The 13,407-nt window shown below is 38.9% G+C and overlaps 1 protein-coding gene across 1 annotated transcript in view; it reads left to right on the top strand.

The window, feature by feature from the left end:
- The window catches only part of MAPRE2 (microtubule associated protein RP/EB family member 2), a 37,329-nt gene that overhangs the window by 2,396 nt on the left and 21,526 nt on the right, over positions 1–13,407 (top strand). The window contains exons 2-3 of the mRNA XM_010174179.2: positions 9,532–9,677; positions 11,617–11,830. Of these exons, the coding sequence (XP_010172481.1) occupies positions 9,532–9,677; positions 11,617–11,830 (360 nt within the window). The remainder of the gene's footprint in view (positions 1–9,531; positions 9,678–11,616; positions 11,831–13,407) is intronic.

Genomic DNA, 13,407 nt, shown 5'->3' with positions numbered 1-13,407 from the left:
GTAGGGATTGAACATGGACAAAAAGCTTTGTGAATCTTTCTGTATTTAATAATTTGCCATGTAAACTCCAAGTAGTATATTTAATATACATATAGTTTCTTTAGTGTGCTTCTAGTGTAGTTTACAGGATGGAAACTAGGGGAACAGTAGCACAGATGAACAGCCAACTACCAGGTAGAGCACCAGCAGGCATCGTATGGACCGGAGAATGACTGATCTAACTCATTCATTCTGTCACTCCTTTGGCTGATGTTTCTTGAAGCATTGGCAGCTTTTGTGCAGCTTAACGTTAGTTTCCATAAAATATCAGTACTTCTTCAAGACTTAAAAGAGAAGGAATATGTGGAAAACACTTTACAACTATGAAGCATTTCACATCATTAACGAGGAGCTGCAGAGGAACTGTAAATTAATTTTTGTAACCTCCTGTAAAATTGTATGGACATTTTCTTCTTAATAGAAAAAAAGCATTAATATTTGTCATGCTTTTATATGACTATTCAGTTCTTGTTCTTTTTTGTTAATAAGGAGCAATTGAAAGGCCAGAAAAAACTAAATACAAGGCCAAAATAATGGGAAAGGGAAGGGGAAGGATGCTAATTCTGAATGAAAAGTTCAAAGGTGTGACTTTTAGGAGGTATGAGTTACCTAGATGTGGCATATGCTCATTTTCAGCACCTGGCTGTGAGTCCTCACGGGTGCCCATGTTTTGCAGCCAACCTAGCAATAATTTTGGATGTTCTGAGCTTAAGCAAGCAGGAATAATGTGACATTCTGCCTTTACTAAAGGCTTTATTCAGAGCATACCTAAAGCTTAACATGACAGTTCATAATAAAGACAGAAAAGGCAATTGGACTTTCTTTTCCTCATTGCTGTGGAGAAGTAGCTTTGATAATACACATGCTGTAGCAATACCAGCCTCTTCCTCAATTGCCAGTTACAGCAACAGAGCTGCTAGGATGAGGAGAAGCAAAGGAAGAGGCTGGCTTAGTTATAAAGTATTTGTATTCTTTGGGAGTCTTACATGTGTTTTTTGTCTCTGCTAAGTAGGCCAAGCAAAGTGCAGTGTCCCCTGAGCTTTCTGAATGCCTGCTGTAGTAGTGATGTGCCAAAAAGGCCAGGTTATGGATGGATGCAGCCCTGGAGAGTCTAAATTTAGTCTGCAGCTCCTCTGATAATTTAGTTTTGACAACTCAAGATAGAAAAATATCTCTGAGCATCTCAAAGCAATGTAATTCTCTTTGGTTTAGGTGATTGTCATTTTGTCAGTTTTTGGTCTCCACATTTGACTTCCTGTGACGTTGTTAATCTGAATATGAAATTTATAATCCATGGTTTTGATTGAAGTTTTTGGTCTCCATGTTTGACTTCCTGTGATGTTGTTAACCTGAATATGAAATTTATAATCCATGGTTTTGATTGAAGTTTTTGGTCTCCATGTTTGACTTCCTGTGATGTTGTTAACCTGAATATGAAATTTATAATCCATGGTTTTAATTGAAGGCATGGTGCATTGCCTTTAGATGGACATTAGACTTGAGCACATTTAATTTGATATATGAATGAAAAATAATAGAGAACAACTGAGTGGATTTAATGTAGTAGGATGCCATGTGCAACACCCATAGGCTCGGGGAACAGGAGTTTCAAATGAGTTATGGCACTAGTTGTTTCTTAGGAGTCATGCTATTTTTGTAATGAATACACAGTGGCTTCTTAAAAAGAATTCTTACTGAACAGCTTATAGCAGAATTTTCTTTACTAAGGCTGTTTTTCATCTATAGGGAATACCAAGTGAATGTGTTACAGGGCTTTTCATGAGTGTTTGGCTGATTCATGAGAGTGTATTCAAAATAAGAGTCAGGCAGAAGACTATAGATGGTTGCATACGAATTAAAAAGAAACAACACAAAGTATACAAGCTATATAAATTACGAGCAAGGAAGCTAGAAATGATAAATGTAGGAATGGAAAGGAAAATGCAGCCTGAAGTGAGGTTTAATTTTCTGACTTAGCTATACTTGTGTGATCCTTTGAGGTTAAGGAGTTCTAGAATCTTCCCCTCTCCCTCCTGCATTTAAAAATTCTCAGTAGAATTAAAAACTTGCAAATTGTCTGGCCCTTAGTGCATACAGACCTTCTGTCTTTCAGGATTTGTATGCAAGGATCAAGGATTAAATGTGAGGTGGGGTTTTTTTTCCTTGCTTTTAATAAATGACCATATTGTAAAGAGAGCATGTGGTTTGGCATTTTCAAATTTCAGACTGTGATGCTTTCTCTGCAGATGCTCTGGGTGTTGCCACAGGGAATCTTTCATGTGGTGACTGCTGTAGTTAGTACCATATCCCATTGGTGTTCCTCTTGTGGAAATATATAGTCCCTTTATATATACATTTTGTTGGTACTGCACCCCCTGATCGCAGAGGAAGGCAGGCAGTGTGATGATAGGGCAGATGTCTTTGTTTGACTTTGTGTTGCCTCTCTAGCTCGGGATTTGGGGGGGAGCTCCATCGCAGCCTCTGTGGGCTGTTGCCCCTTGCAACCGGTGCTGTGCAAGGGAGGAGGGTTGTTCCTTGCTTGTGGAGGGTGTCTGAGGTGTCCTGCTTCCAGGGACTCTGGCCTGGCAGCGGCTGTTTGCAGGGTGGCTGTTGTGCCTCCGTCACCGCCCCACCTCAGCAGCCTGGGTAGCAGGAGAAGTGGGGTGCCAGGCACAGCGCTGGGTGAGAGCTGGCTCTTCTGCACGCAGCAGTGATTTCTCTGAGCAGGGCTGAGGCGACTGGAGAAGGGTACTGGCTGGACAGAGAGATGGTGAGGAGAGCTTTTTCTTCTGCTTGTGATTTATGTATATATACATGCAAATAGAGTGTATTCTGTGTCTCAGCTGCATAGGATTTGTTTTTTCATGTCTCAGAAGGTGTCTGTTGCTCAGTGCCTATATTAACCCATAACTTCCTACATGTGTATTACTAGAATCTGCGTTATAGGACCCTGTTTGAGCATTTGGTGCCAGCATGATTTCTGTACAACGCAGTGCATTAGTGCCTGCAAAGCTGAAGCATATTTCAACATTGGGGGGTTTGGGTTTTTTCCAGTTTGCAGCCTTGCAAAGGCTGGATCTCTAGAGCAACTTGGAAGCATGATTAAAACATGGCTTGATCCCATTTGCACTCTGTAACCAAGCCATGTTTCAAGGAACTGGCATATTGTCCTGAGGTCATGCAACACAGAGGATGCTTAGCGTCAATGACTCTCTAATGTCTTCCATATGATGTTTAGGATTAGAGGGATGTTAATGATTGGATTTAAGATCATTTCCAAAACTTTGAGGAAGCTTGCAAAGCAGTATCATGAGATTTGAGCCAATTACATATTTTTTTTAAATGTAATGTTGTTCATTAAGAATTCAGAAGGAATAGAACTTAAACAACATTTTTACTTTTTTAAATTATTATTTAATTGTGCATAGTACTCACTTGCAGTCAGTTGCGTGATCTTTCCCCTTTTGAAAGTGCTTGTTAGATTTTGTGTGCCACTGTTGGTTTTTTTTTTTTTTTTAGGCACGATGGGTTACCCAGCTATTTTACATTAAATGGGAACTGTGTTTTCTGAAATTGTTCTGATCTTCCCGTTTAAAAATTAATGAATTCCAAAATAAATTATTGCTAAAAATTAAGTATTAAAAACTCTGCTCTGTATAATTTATGTGCAGCTTAACAATTTACATATTTAAGAAAAAGAATACACATTAATATGGGGAAACCTCCCTCCCACGTGCATTATTTAAAATGACCAGTGGATATTCTGGATTATGTCATACAAAAGCCCCACCTGTGTGGAGCGGGACTTTTTGAGGCAAATGTCAATTAGATGCATGTTATCCAATGACCCTCAGTAAGGTTAGTAGGAGGTATGTAGTTCTGTAGGCTGTTTTCTGTGGTGGTGGCGTTGCTTTCAGAAGCTCCATCTGTATGCAGGCACTCACTCTGCCCTCATTAAGGCAGCTGTGCTCGTGCAACTATGTGCAGGAGTGCAGGGCTGCACTCTAATATGCTTTTTTATTATTTTTTTTTTTTTTACATGCCCTCCCAAGACTGTTCCTGGAAAGGGCAAAGCTAAGGCCAGAGTGGCTTCATTGACACACAGCTCCATAAACACTTGCTTCTCTACAACTAAGCAGGCAGTAGATTGATGTGGGCTTGAACATTCACTGGGAAATGGGCTGAAACCTCTTAAATTGGGTGGGTTTTTTAATTGGAGAAATAGAATTGTGTTGACCTGTATCCTAGGTCATGTAGGTGCTACTGGAAATGCAATAGGAATTTGAAGACCATGGTCTCCAATGGAGTGCTCAACATGAATTGTGCTTTTTCTTAAACATGTGGCTATGTATAACTCTACTTCATGCTCACAGGCATGTCCAGTTTGTAAAAAGAACCTTTAGTAGTGTAACAGAACACCCATATTTGAAATCTAGATGAAAATCTATACTCTGATATCTAAGTCAAAAACCTACTGCTGTGTACCTACCTTAACATGACTCCCAAGGCAAAAATTCTAGGAAGCCTGAGGTAACAAGCAAGCCCCAAGTGCTGCTCCACTGGAAGCAATGATTGCTGGCATCTGTGGGGTTTTTTTCCCCTTTCTTATCAAAACTATTAGGTCACACATGCTCCTTGCAAGCTGCTGCCTTTTCTTTTGTTATTGTTCTCACCCCAGCAACAGAAATGGCAGGTGTGTGCAGTTTCCCCTCAGTGTTAGCAACCATTGCTCTAGTTAAGTACTGGTGAATAATACGCCTACAAATCATCCTGTATTTTCCAAATGCATGGTCAGGTTGTTGCAGCTTTGGAGGGAATGAGTAATTTGAAGGAATTTGTATCTAATGTGACTAGATATATGTTTTTAGATTATCTGAAAAAATATTTCCTGAAAGCAAGCAAGCAAACAAACAATTCTAATTACAGAAAGAGGTGCGGTCAGCTTTTTTCCCAAATGGGATTTTAAAAAAAATTGATTATGTAAAAAAATCAACCAGAGGCCTGGTTAAGAGGTTTAAAGTTGAATTGCATGCCATATTAGAACAAAAGTCTTACTAAGTATTTGTAGCAAATTTCTAGCATAGCACTTAGCTCCTTGTGCTATGGTTTGGACATCAGAATTAAAATAAAGCAGCCCCCAACACAGACAGGCCCTGTCTTTTCACAGGCCCTTTGTGTTCCTGTGTTGGCTGATGTGATTTTATGTGACCTTCTGGGATCTTGCTCCCACACACTGCAGGGATGAGCGGGGAGGGACAGTTTTCTGATATTTGATGTGAAGGATTAACCTGATTTCTCCTATAGGGGACAAATATTAATTGGCAATACCTAAGCTTATATTATAGTATTTCCACTAAATACTTTATTAGTATGCTAAGTACTAAATGTACTATATTTTAAGAAGTTGGTTTGCAAATAATATTTTCCTTTTCCTTTATAAATATATAAATACTAAAAAACCAAGGATCTAACCTAGGATTCAGCTCTTCAGCAAGTTTACTGTGCAGTAAAAACTTGTAGCAAACAGAATTCTCGTCTTCATTGTTACCTTGATGATCAAGAAAATACTTGTTTGCATTTGTGGATTCATCCAGAGGGAAGAGGAGAAAGGAGAAAAACTGAGAATCTGTAATGATGCGGAGTGCATATGTTTTAGAGCAAACTAAGCCAGTGTGGACAGTCTGAGAAGGCAATATAGAAGCAGGGAAATAAAAGCATAGGACAAAAGCTAGAACGAGTTCAGCATTGCTTACTGCAAGGGAGGCTAGTGAAAGATTATCTACAGCTCTTGAAAACGCTGCACAAATATTCTGATTTCATAGATGTGGTAGAAATTTTCAGCTTTACCACTGCACGTGGCAAAACTCTTCAGTTGTAATAGCTTTAAACAACCACCTTTTCAATTCTCTGTTTGTTCTTTGGTACCTTAATTCTGCCCCAGCACCCTTTCCCCTCCTGTGGCAGGTGCCTGCCAGCCCAGCCCGGTGGGTGTCGTCCCCTTGCTCTGCCCTGAGCTCGTGCAGGAGCCCAGCAATCGCCGTGATGCTGCTGGGCTCCTGGTCACTAATCGGCCCCAAAACAGTGGCTGCTAGGGCTTTAATCAGCACAGCTGTGTTTGCAGGTTGGATTTAGAGTCTGTCCTGTGAATATCTTCTGTAACTAATGGCTGCATCAATATTCTAGATCAAAGCACGAAAGGACTTTCAGCCAGTGAGTCTAAATTGCTTGTTAGCTAATACAGGGTAAGAGGTTTTTAACATTGATCCCTCTTCCACAGTGCTATCATCTTTCATTTGAGTAGATTTCAAATTATTTCTGTTTGTGTGTATGTGCATGTTTATGCATATAGAAGTTTTTTGGTCATAGAGACAGATTTATTGTCAGAGCCATACTGGACAGGTAGTATGTTTTCAGCCCCTCTGTATAGATTTGTTAGGGTGTTGTGAGGATTTTTTTGATATTCAGGGTTTTCTTTGCAGAAATGTAGGGTAGTTTTAAAATATTGATTGAAATATAGTGGTATAAAAATCCTTCTGTTCGTGTAAATTATGGAATAGGTATGTCACAAGCCATTTTCTTTATATTCTGTGAAAAATATTCTTTTCCCATGCACCCACATTGGAGCATGTGTTGTATAGTAAATTGGATAAACCTGAAGTGCTGTCCAGTATGCAGAAGACCACATGTCTGTGTGCTGTGGCTGTGAGGTAAAAGCATTGCAATCTTACATCACTTAAGTAGGGCTGCTTTTTCTGCTGCCTCTAGGAAATCTCAGCCATGGGCAGTGTAGAAAGTACGGTCCCCATTCTGCTGTGCTGATGTTTAGCATTTAAATGCAGTGTGACAGCTACAAGCTTTAAGGGGTAAAATTTTGAATTCTAAATAACCTATATATTAAATATGTACATAACCTTCATGTCCAAAGTTGAGTAGTCCCAGTTGACTGTAATATTTTTACTTTCTTCTGTCACTGTGGTGGGCAGGTCTCTGCCTTTTGGGAATTGGGAAGAGTTTCTTCTCTTTGTAGTTTACAGTGTTTAGTTCAGTCCACGTTTTCATGTTGCCTCTGTACTTCAGGAAGGAGTGTTTTAATGAATCGTGTTTGCCAATGTAATAAAATCCTCCTGTTGGAAAAACAGCCTGGCAGCTGGCTTCGTTGTTGTATCAGAGACCAGGTTCGTGCTGTCGTGTGGATGTAGTCCAGTGTTTTCTGCCCTCGAGTGTTGCACAGACCCAGGATCCCCTCCTGGCTGGCAGACACACAGAAACAACAGCCAGCGTGATGGGAAGAAAACACAAGGAAATACCGTAACTGGAGTCTTAGACCTGGTAAGACTCTATCTAAAGGCATGCAGAAGGAATTTGCATTACCAGCAGAAGGAGAAAAATCTCATGTGAACACTTTGGGTTTCTAGTTTTCTAAAAGGATCTAGATGAAAGGTTGCGCAGTGCGTTTTCAAGGCCTCCAGGCAATTACTTAGATATCAGAGTAAAGCTTATAATTGGGGTATGGGGAGGATGAAAGGACAGAGTTAGGAACAAATTCAATTTATAATGTGAAATGATTGCATAATAATCCTTTTACATGAAATTAAATAGTAATAAATGTAGTCATTATCTGTATATCCATGCATTTAATTGTAATGTTATTTTTCTGTTGCCACATAGTTACCAGTTCTCATGCTAAGGGTGAGTTTTGAATAACTAGTTGTGTTTATATAGCTTTCTGTAAGAAGAGGCAAATTTGTCATCTGATGTTTGTAACTTGCCAGAAGGCTACTTTTCCTTTAGGGAATATATTACTTTGATTTCTAATAGTATCAAAACAATTGCAAACAGCTAAGCACAAGGTGTCCTTGGAAAATCATAAATTTTTTAGTAAAAGTTATCTCCTGCAAAGCTAGGCAACGTGAAGAGAATTTTTTTTTTTTTTTTAAATGGAAATGGTTTTCAGCACTAAAGCTTGAACTTGGTAAGTCCCTTAGCAAAACTCCTATCAGTATTTTGGGAAGAATTTTTGGACTCCACTCTTAAACTCTGCTTCTCTTTTTGGCAGTTACGAGCTCTGTAACCCTTCATATGGCAGTTGAGTGGATACAGGGAATGAGAATTATCATCTCATGCGTAAAGCTGGTCCTGTCAAAACACATGCATACTCATAGAGAACAATGTCTTTAAGTTATTGTTGCTTCTCCTGTAAAACTGGGCAGGCCAGGTGTCTGCTTTGTTAATTTGGTTTCTGTATGAGCACTCAGCAGAATTTTTTTTTTAATTTTATTTTTTAATAAAAATTGTTGTCATTGGTAGTGGGCTGAACTGTCGGGTGAGATCTGGACACTTGTTTGTCAAAACTGATTGGCACTAAATACACAGAAGTCCTTTTTGTGGAGGTGAAATTGAACTTGTCAGGAGTAATTGGGGGATCACTTCCCTGCCCTGCATGCTCAAGTGCACGTTCTACAGCCCTGTGCTGCAGAAATGGACTTCACTGAATCTTTACTGACTACAAAGCGTTTTGTAGAAAACTCTCATTTGAAGAACTGAAATTGGTTTTCCTCTTATTTCCTCAAATATTTTCATCCTTAATTTCCAAACACTTCAGTGTGTCAACAGTAAAGACTTATTTTGCAAATGACAGGTACACGATGATGTTGTAGGAAGAAGTTATCTCTATCTCTATTAGCTGTACTCAGTACACTGTTTAGAAATTTTTCCATATAATTGCAGCTCTATGCTGGATTAGTTATACACAGACAGGCACACACACCCCTACCTGCTACTATGGAATTTCAGATAGCCCTCAGAGTTGAACTTAGAGACCTTATTGAGTGAGAACTAAAGCTTGCAGCCTGGCTTCTGAAATCTATGGATGGACTACGCTAAAGTCTGCTTATTAAATGCTTTTCTCAGGAGATTAAGATCAGTCAGGATTTTGTATTAGAGAGGTGGGGACTAGCTAGTGTGCTTTAACAGGCTGGAGCTTTATGATTTTATTTTATTTTATTTTTTAAATCATAGTTTGATATAAACTTAAATTATTGCCTTGGACTTGGTTGGCATTTGGCTACAAGTGCCAGAAGAAAGATGATCTTGGCTTTGTTGACTTAAGGGGGCTGTAAGGATTGAGGGAACTTAGTAAGAGATTTCCATTTTGACTGTGATCATATCACTGTATGGACAGTCCTGCTGTGTACAGGGACTCCAAGAACAGCCGTTTTAAATAGAAGAAAGATTTACTTTGCATTAGTCATGGTGGTTCTTCAGATGCTTCACAACAATGCATTGTGCATCCAGATTAAATGGAAAAAATCCCCATATTCATATGTCACATTGCTCAAGGTACATTATACAAGTAGATCTTGAGTGCATAGTGTTAGGTTGAATTACAGGAGGGACATATTCAGCATGATTGCTTTCTGCTCATTATGTTAAATGCCATTTGGTCTTAACTGGGTGCACCTGGATTAACATCAATGCATTCTCTTCTTGTAGGAGCAGCTTACTGCCAGTTCATGGACATGTTGTTCCCAGGGTGTATTAGCTTGAAGAAAGTAAAGTTTCAAGCAAAGCTGGAGCATGAATACATTCACAACTTCAAACTTCTGCAGGCATCGTTTAAAAGAATGAATGTGGATAAGGTAGGCATTCTGTATTTGTATTGCCATCACTACAAGTTTCAAAAGTTGTATAAACTGGGTAAAATCAATAAATAGGGGAAACAAACTTAAAAATACTTCAAATCCACTTTTTCAACTTTTGGACTGAGAACTGGAGTTACAAGTTGTGTGTGAAGATGTTCTTGACCTTTTGTCACCTGAAAAGGGTATTTGGGCATGAAGGAAGAAATTTGGTATGCCCCATTTAGGTACAAAGTGAAAATTGAGTCCATGTGTACGCTGAGGAATTGTGCAGCCTAACTCATATCTTTATATCAGAAACTTTTTTGATAAAATACCACATGTTGGAAATTCTTTACCATCAGTGAACCTTAATTTCAGATACAGTAAAATTACTGGTGACCTGATTATTTGCCAAGAAAATAACTTGGAAATGTGCTGTTCTTATAAGTATTCCATGTTTCTTGTCCAAAACAGAGTTTAAGGAATTTAAATTACTGAAGAGCTAGAATAATTTACCCAGTGATTCAATGGGTTGGACAGCACAGAAGTCTCTTAAAAAATGTTTTGTTCAACTATAAGGTATTGGTTTATGCTTGAAAATGAGAGTTTGATGGACTCAGCAATATGAATAATGAAAGTTACGTTGTCAGACTTTGAGTTTTACATAGATGCACTACCTGTATATACTTTTAAGGTTCTACTCTGGCTTTTAGGGTTCCCTCATTCTGAAATTTAAACAGTTTTAATGGAAAGTCCTGTAAGACTTTGATAAAGCACTGGAAAATGCTCATTGTTTCCTGAAATGTTGTGGATGCTTCTATTTACAGTGTGATTTTTTTACTGAAACATTGGAAAGCCTAATAAAGTTAACAATTTTAAATAAAGCCTAATAAAGTTGTCAGTTTTTCTGTAGGGAGCAAACTTCTCAATGTAGAATTAAGATACAAATGGAACAACCTGAAAGGACATGCAAAATGCTACATTAATCCTTGTAGGAGGATCATAGACTTATAAAATGCTGTACAGTTGGCTTAACCTTGAAGAAGAAATTAAATGCAATGGTTTTAGGTACCCTTTTTCCAGCTGAAAATTGAAAGCATTCAGGAAGCATTAAGATCCATTTAACTTGTCTCTTTAATCAGCTACATGAATTAAGCAAGGCAGAGCAACCCTCCTTCTGCAGTTGTAGTCCCTGTCTGCCCACAGTGTCTGGGAAGCTTGAGCACTGTAATACTGGCCCAAGACACCTTTTAAAAGTTTCACTTCTGTGAAAAATTTGCAGATGAGGACATTCTCATAGCCCTTCTTTTGTTTTACTAAAATTTCATAGGCATTTTAGTCAACTTCTGCTTGTCCACAAACTGTTCTATGTATAGCTGTATATGGAATGGAAAAAAATTACAAGGTTAAAACCTCAGGGTTAGTTTGAATGAAGATCTTGTACTACCAAAATGTAGGTTGGTTTGAACTTCAACACGTCTTGGAAAAGCTGCTGAGTTTTTTGTAGTTCAAACAGCGGGACAGAGAGCCATAAACTCCTGTTTGGACCTTTTGAAGAATTGTTCATTTTTAGTATGCCCAACTGTAGCATACCCATTAAGAACAGAAATCCCTAGTTAGCTGAAGATGGTGTTCCTCCCAGAACAGCTTCACTCATCATGGCTGTCACTGCAATAAGAAAGGAATAACCCTGTGGAAGAGCAGTCACAAATGCTTACATTCAAACACTGTATGGCCACGTCAAAGGCTAAGTCTTTGTTTTGGTTTGGTTTGATTTCTTATTAAGAGCACTTACAAATCCACCGTCATTCCCTTCCTTTTAGGAAGCAACCAATGTCAGAGGAATGGATGCTGATATAGTTAGTAGATTTTTTTTTTTTTTATTTTTCAAATAAGTGTGTTTTTATATTTAACAATGGCAATGATAAATTATTGGAACCTTTGTTCTATCTTTCAGGTAATTCCCGTGGAAAAACTGGTCAAAGGGCGCTTCCAAGACAACTTAGATTTCATTCAATGGTTTAAGAAGTTCTTTGATGCTAACTATGATGGGAAGGAGTATGATCCTGTGGAAGCTCGACAAGGCCAAGATGCTATTCCTCCACCAGACCCTGGTGAACAGATCTTCAACCTGCCCAAAAAGTCTCACCATGCAAACTCTCCGACTGCAGGTATTTTGCATCTTAAAGAATTTCATTTCTGTCTCTGAAGACAATTATAAACTATGATCCGTTTTGCATAAATACTAGTTAAAAATTATTTCCTGGTGTGGGTGGGCCATGCTTTTTGCCTTGTCATAAGTTTAGCATCTAAGAAGGCAGAAGTTAAGTTATTGTGATGAACTCTAGTTTGTCCCAGCCTTATGGAGCGTAGGGTCTCCTCCACTGAACCTTTGATGTAAATTATGTGGATTCTAGTGATGTCTGATGGTGGAGACAAAGGCATTTAAGCTTCTTGTTGCTGAATGTGATATGTGTAAGTGTATTCAAGAACATTAAATGGAGTACATTCCTCTCTAGCACCTCCACCCTTACAGGAAATTGCCAGCACAGGCTGATTTCTTTTTTATTTTTTTTAGGGTGAGTGAAATGCTTCTAAATCATAAGAGCTGACCAGAAGGAAAAAAATTAATTGATTTATGTTTTTGTATGTGCTTATTGTTCAGGTATGCTAGTCCTCTTAAGCGAACAACATACAACTATTGCTCTTTCTTAAAGATACATCTGTCTTTTAACTTTTATTTTGTGTTTGTACCAGGTTTTGCTAAGATAGAGTTAACTTTCTTCATAGCAGCTTGTATGGTGCTGTGTTTTGGATTTTTGACCAAAATGGTGTTGATAATACAGGGATGCTTTAGCTATTGCTGATCAGTGCTTACACAGTGTCAAGGCCTCTTCTGCTTCTCACATTGCCTTGCCAGTGAGGAGGCTGGGGGTGCACAAGAAATTTGGAGGGGACACAGCTGGGACAGCTGACCCCAGCTGACCAAAGGGATATTCCTTCCTGATGTCACGATCTGCAACAAAAAGCTGGGGAAAGGAGGAACATGCAGAGTGATAATGTTTGTCTTCCCAAGATACCATTACACGTGATGGAGCCCTGCTATCCTGGAGATGGCTGACCACCCGCCTGCCAATGGGAAGCAGTGAATGGATTGCTTGTTTTGCTTTGCTTGTGTGCACGGCTTTTGCTTTACCTGTTAAATTGTCTTTATCTCCACCCATGAATTTTCTCACCTTTGCCCTTCTGATTCCCCATCTCACCAAGGAACAATGAGCGATCAGCTATGGGGGTCTTACCTGCTGACTGGGGTTAAACCACAACAGTGTTTCTGGAACAGGCCAAAGGACTAGGCCTGATCTCTGGTGTTTATGTAATATGGACATGAGTGGTCACTAAGCAGATGGTGGTTTTTGGTAACTGAGAGTGAAGTGAACAGGAGAGCAGCTAACTTTTTTTTTTTTTTTTTTTTTTTTTTTTTTAAACAAGTGTTACTGGGGTGGATTTGCCTGTACACACATAGGTTTTTGCATACAGAAACACACATGCACACAGACTTCATTCCTTTATTGGTTTCTCCTGGGTTTACCTTATTTATGCTAACCCATTCCTCAAATAAGAATGAATTTTTAGTTGGCTTAAATCTGTGACCTGTCTTCTCATGGGCTCAAATATGCCTGAGTGCTGGCAAAGGAAAGGGGCAGGTATGAGGCACTCTGTTTTATAAGGCCAGCTTATGCTCTGGAAT

The sequence above is a fragment of the Antrostomus carolinensis genome, unplaced genomic scaffold (genome assembly GCF_000700745.2).
Source record: "Antrostomus carolinensis isolate BGI_N321 unplaced genomic scaffold, ASM70074v2 scaffold32408, whole genome shotgun sequence".
In the NCBI taxonomy this organism is placed as follows: Eukaryota; Metazoa; Chordata; class Aves; order Caprimulgiformes; family Caprimulgidae; genus Antrostomus; species Antrostomus carolinensis.
This window is presented reverse-complemented; position numbering and strand designations above follow the sequence as displayed.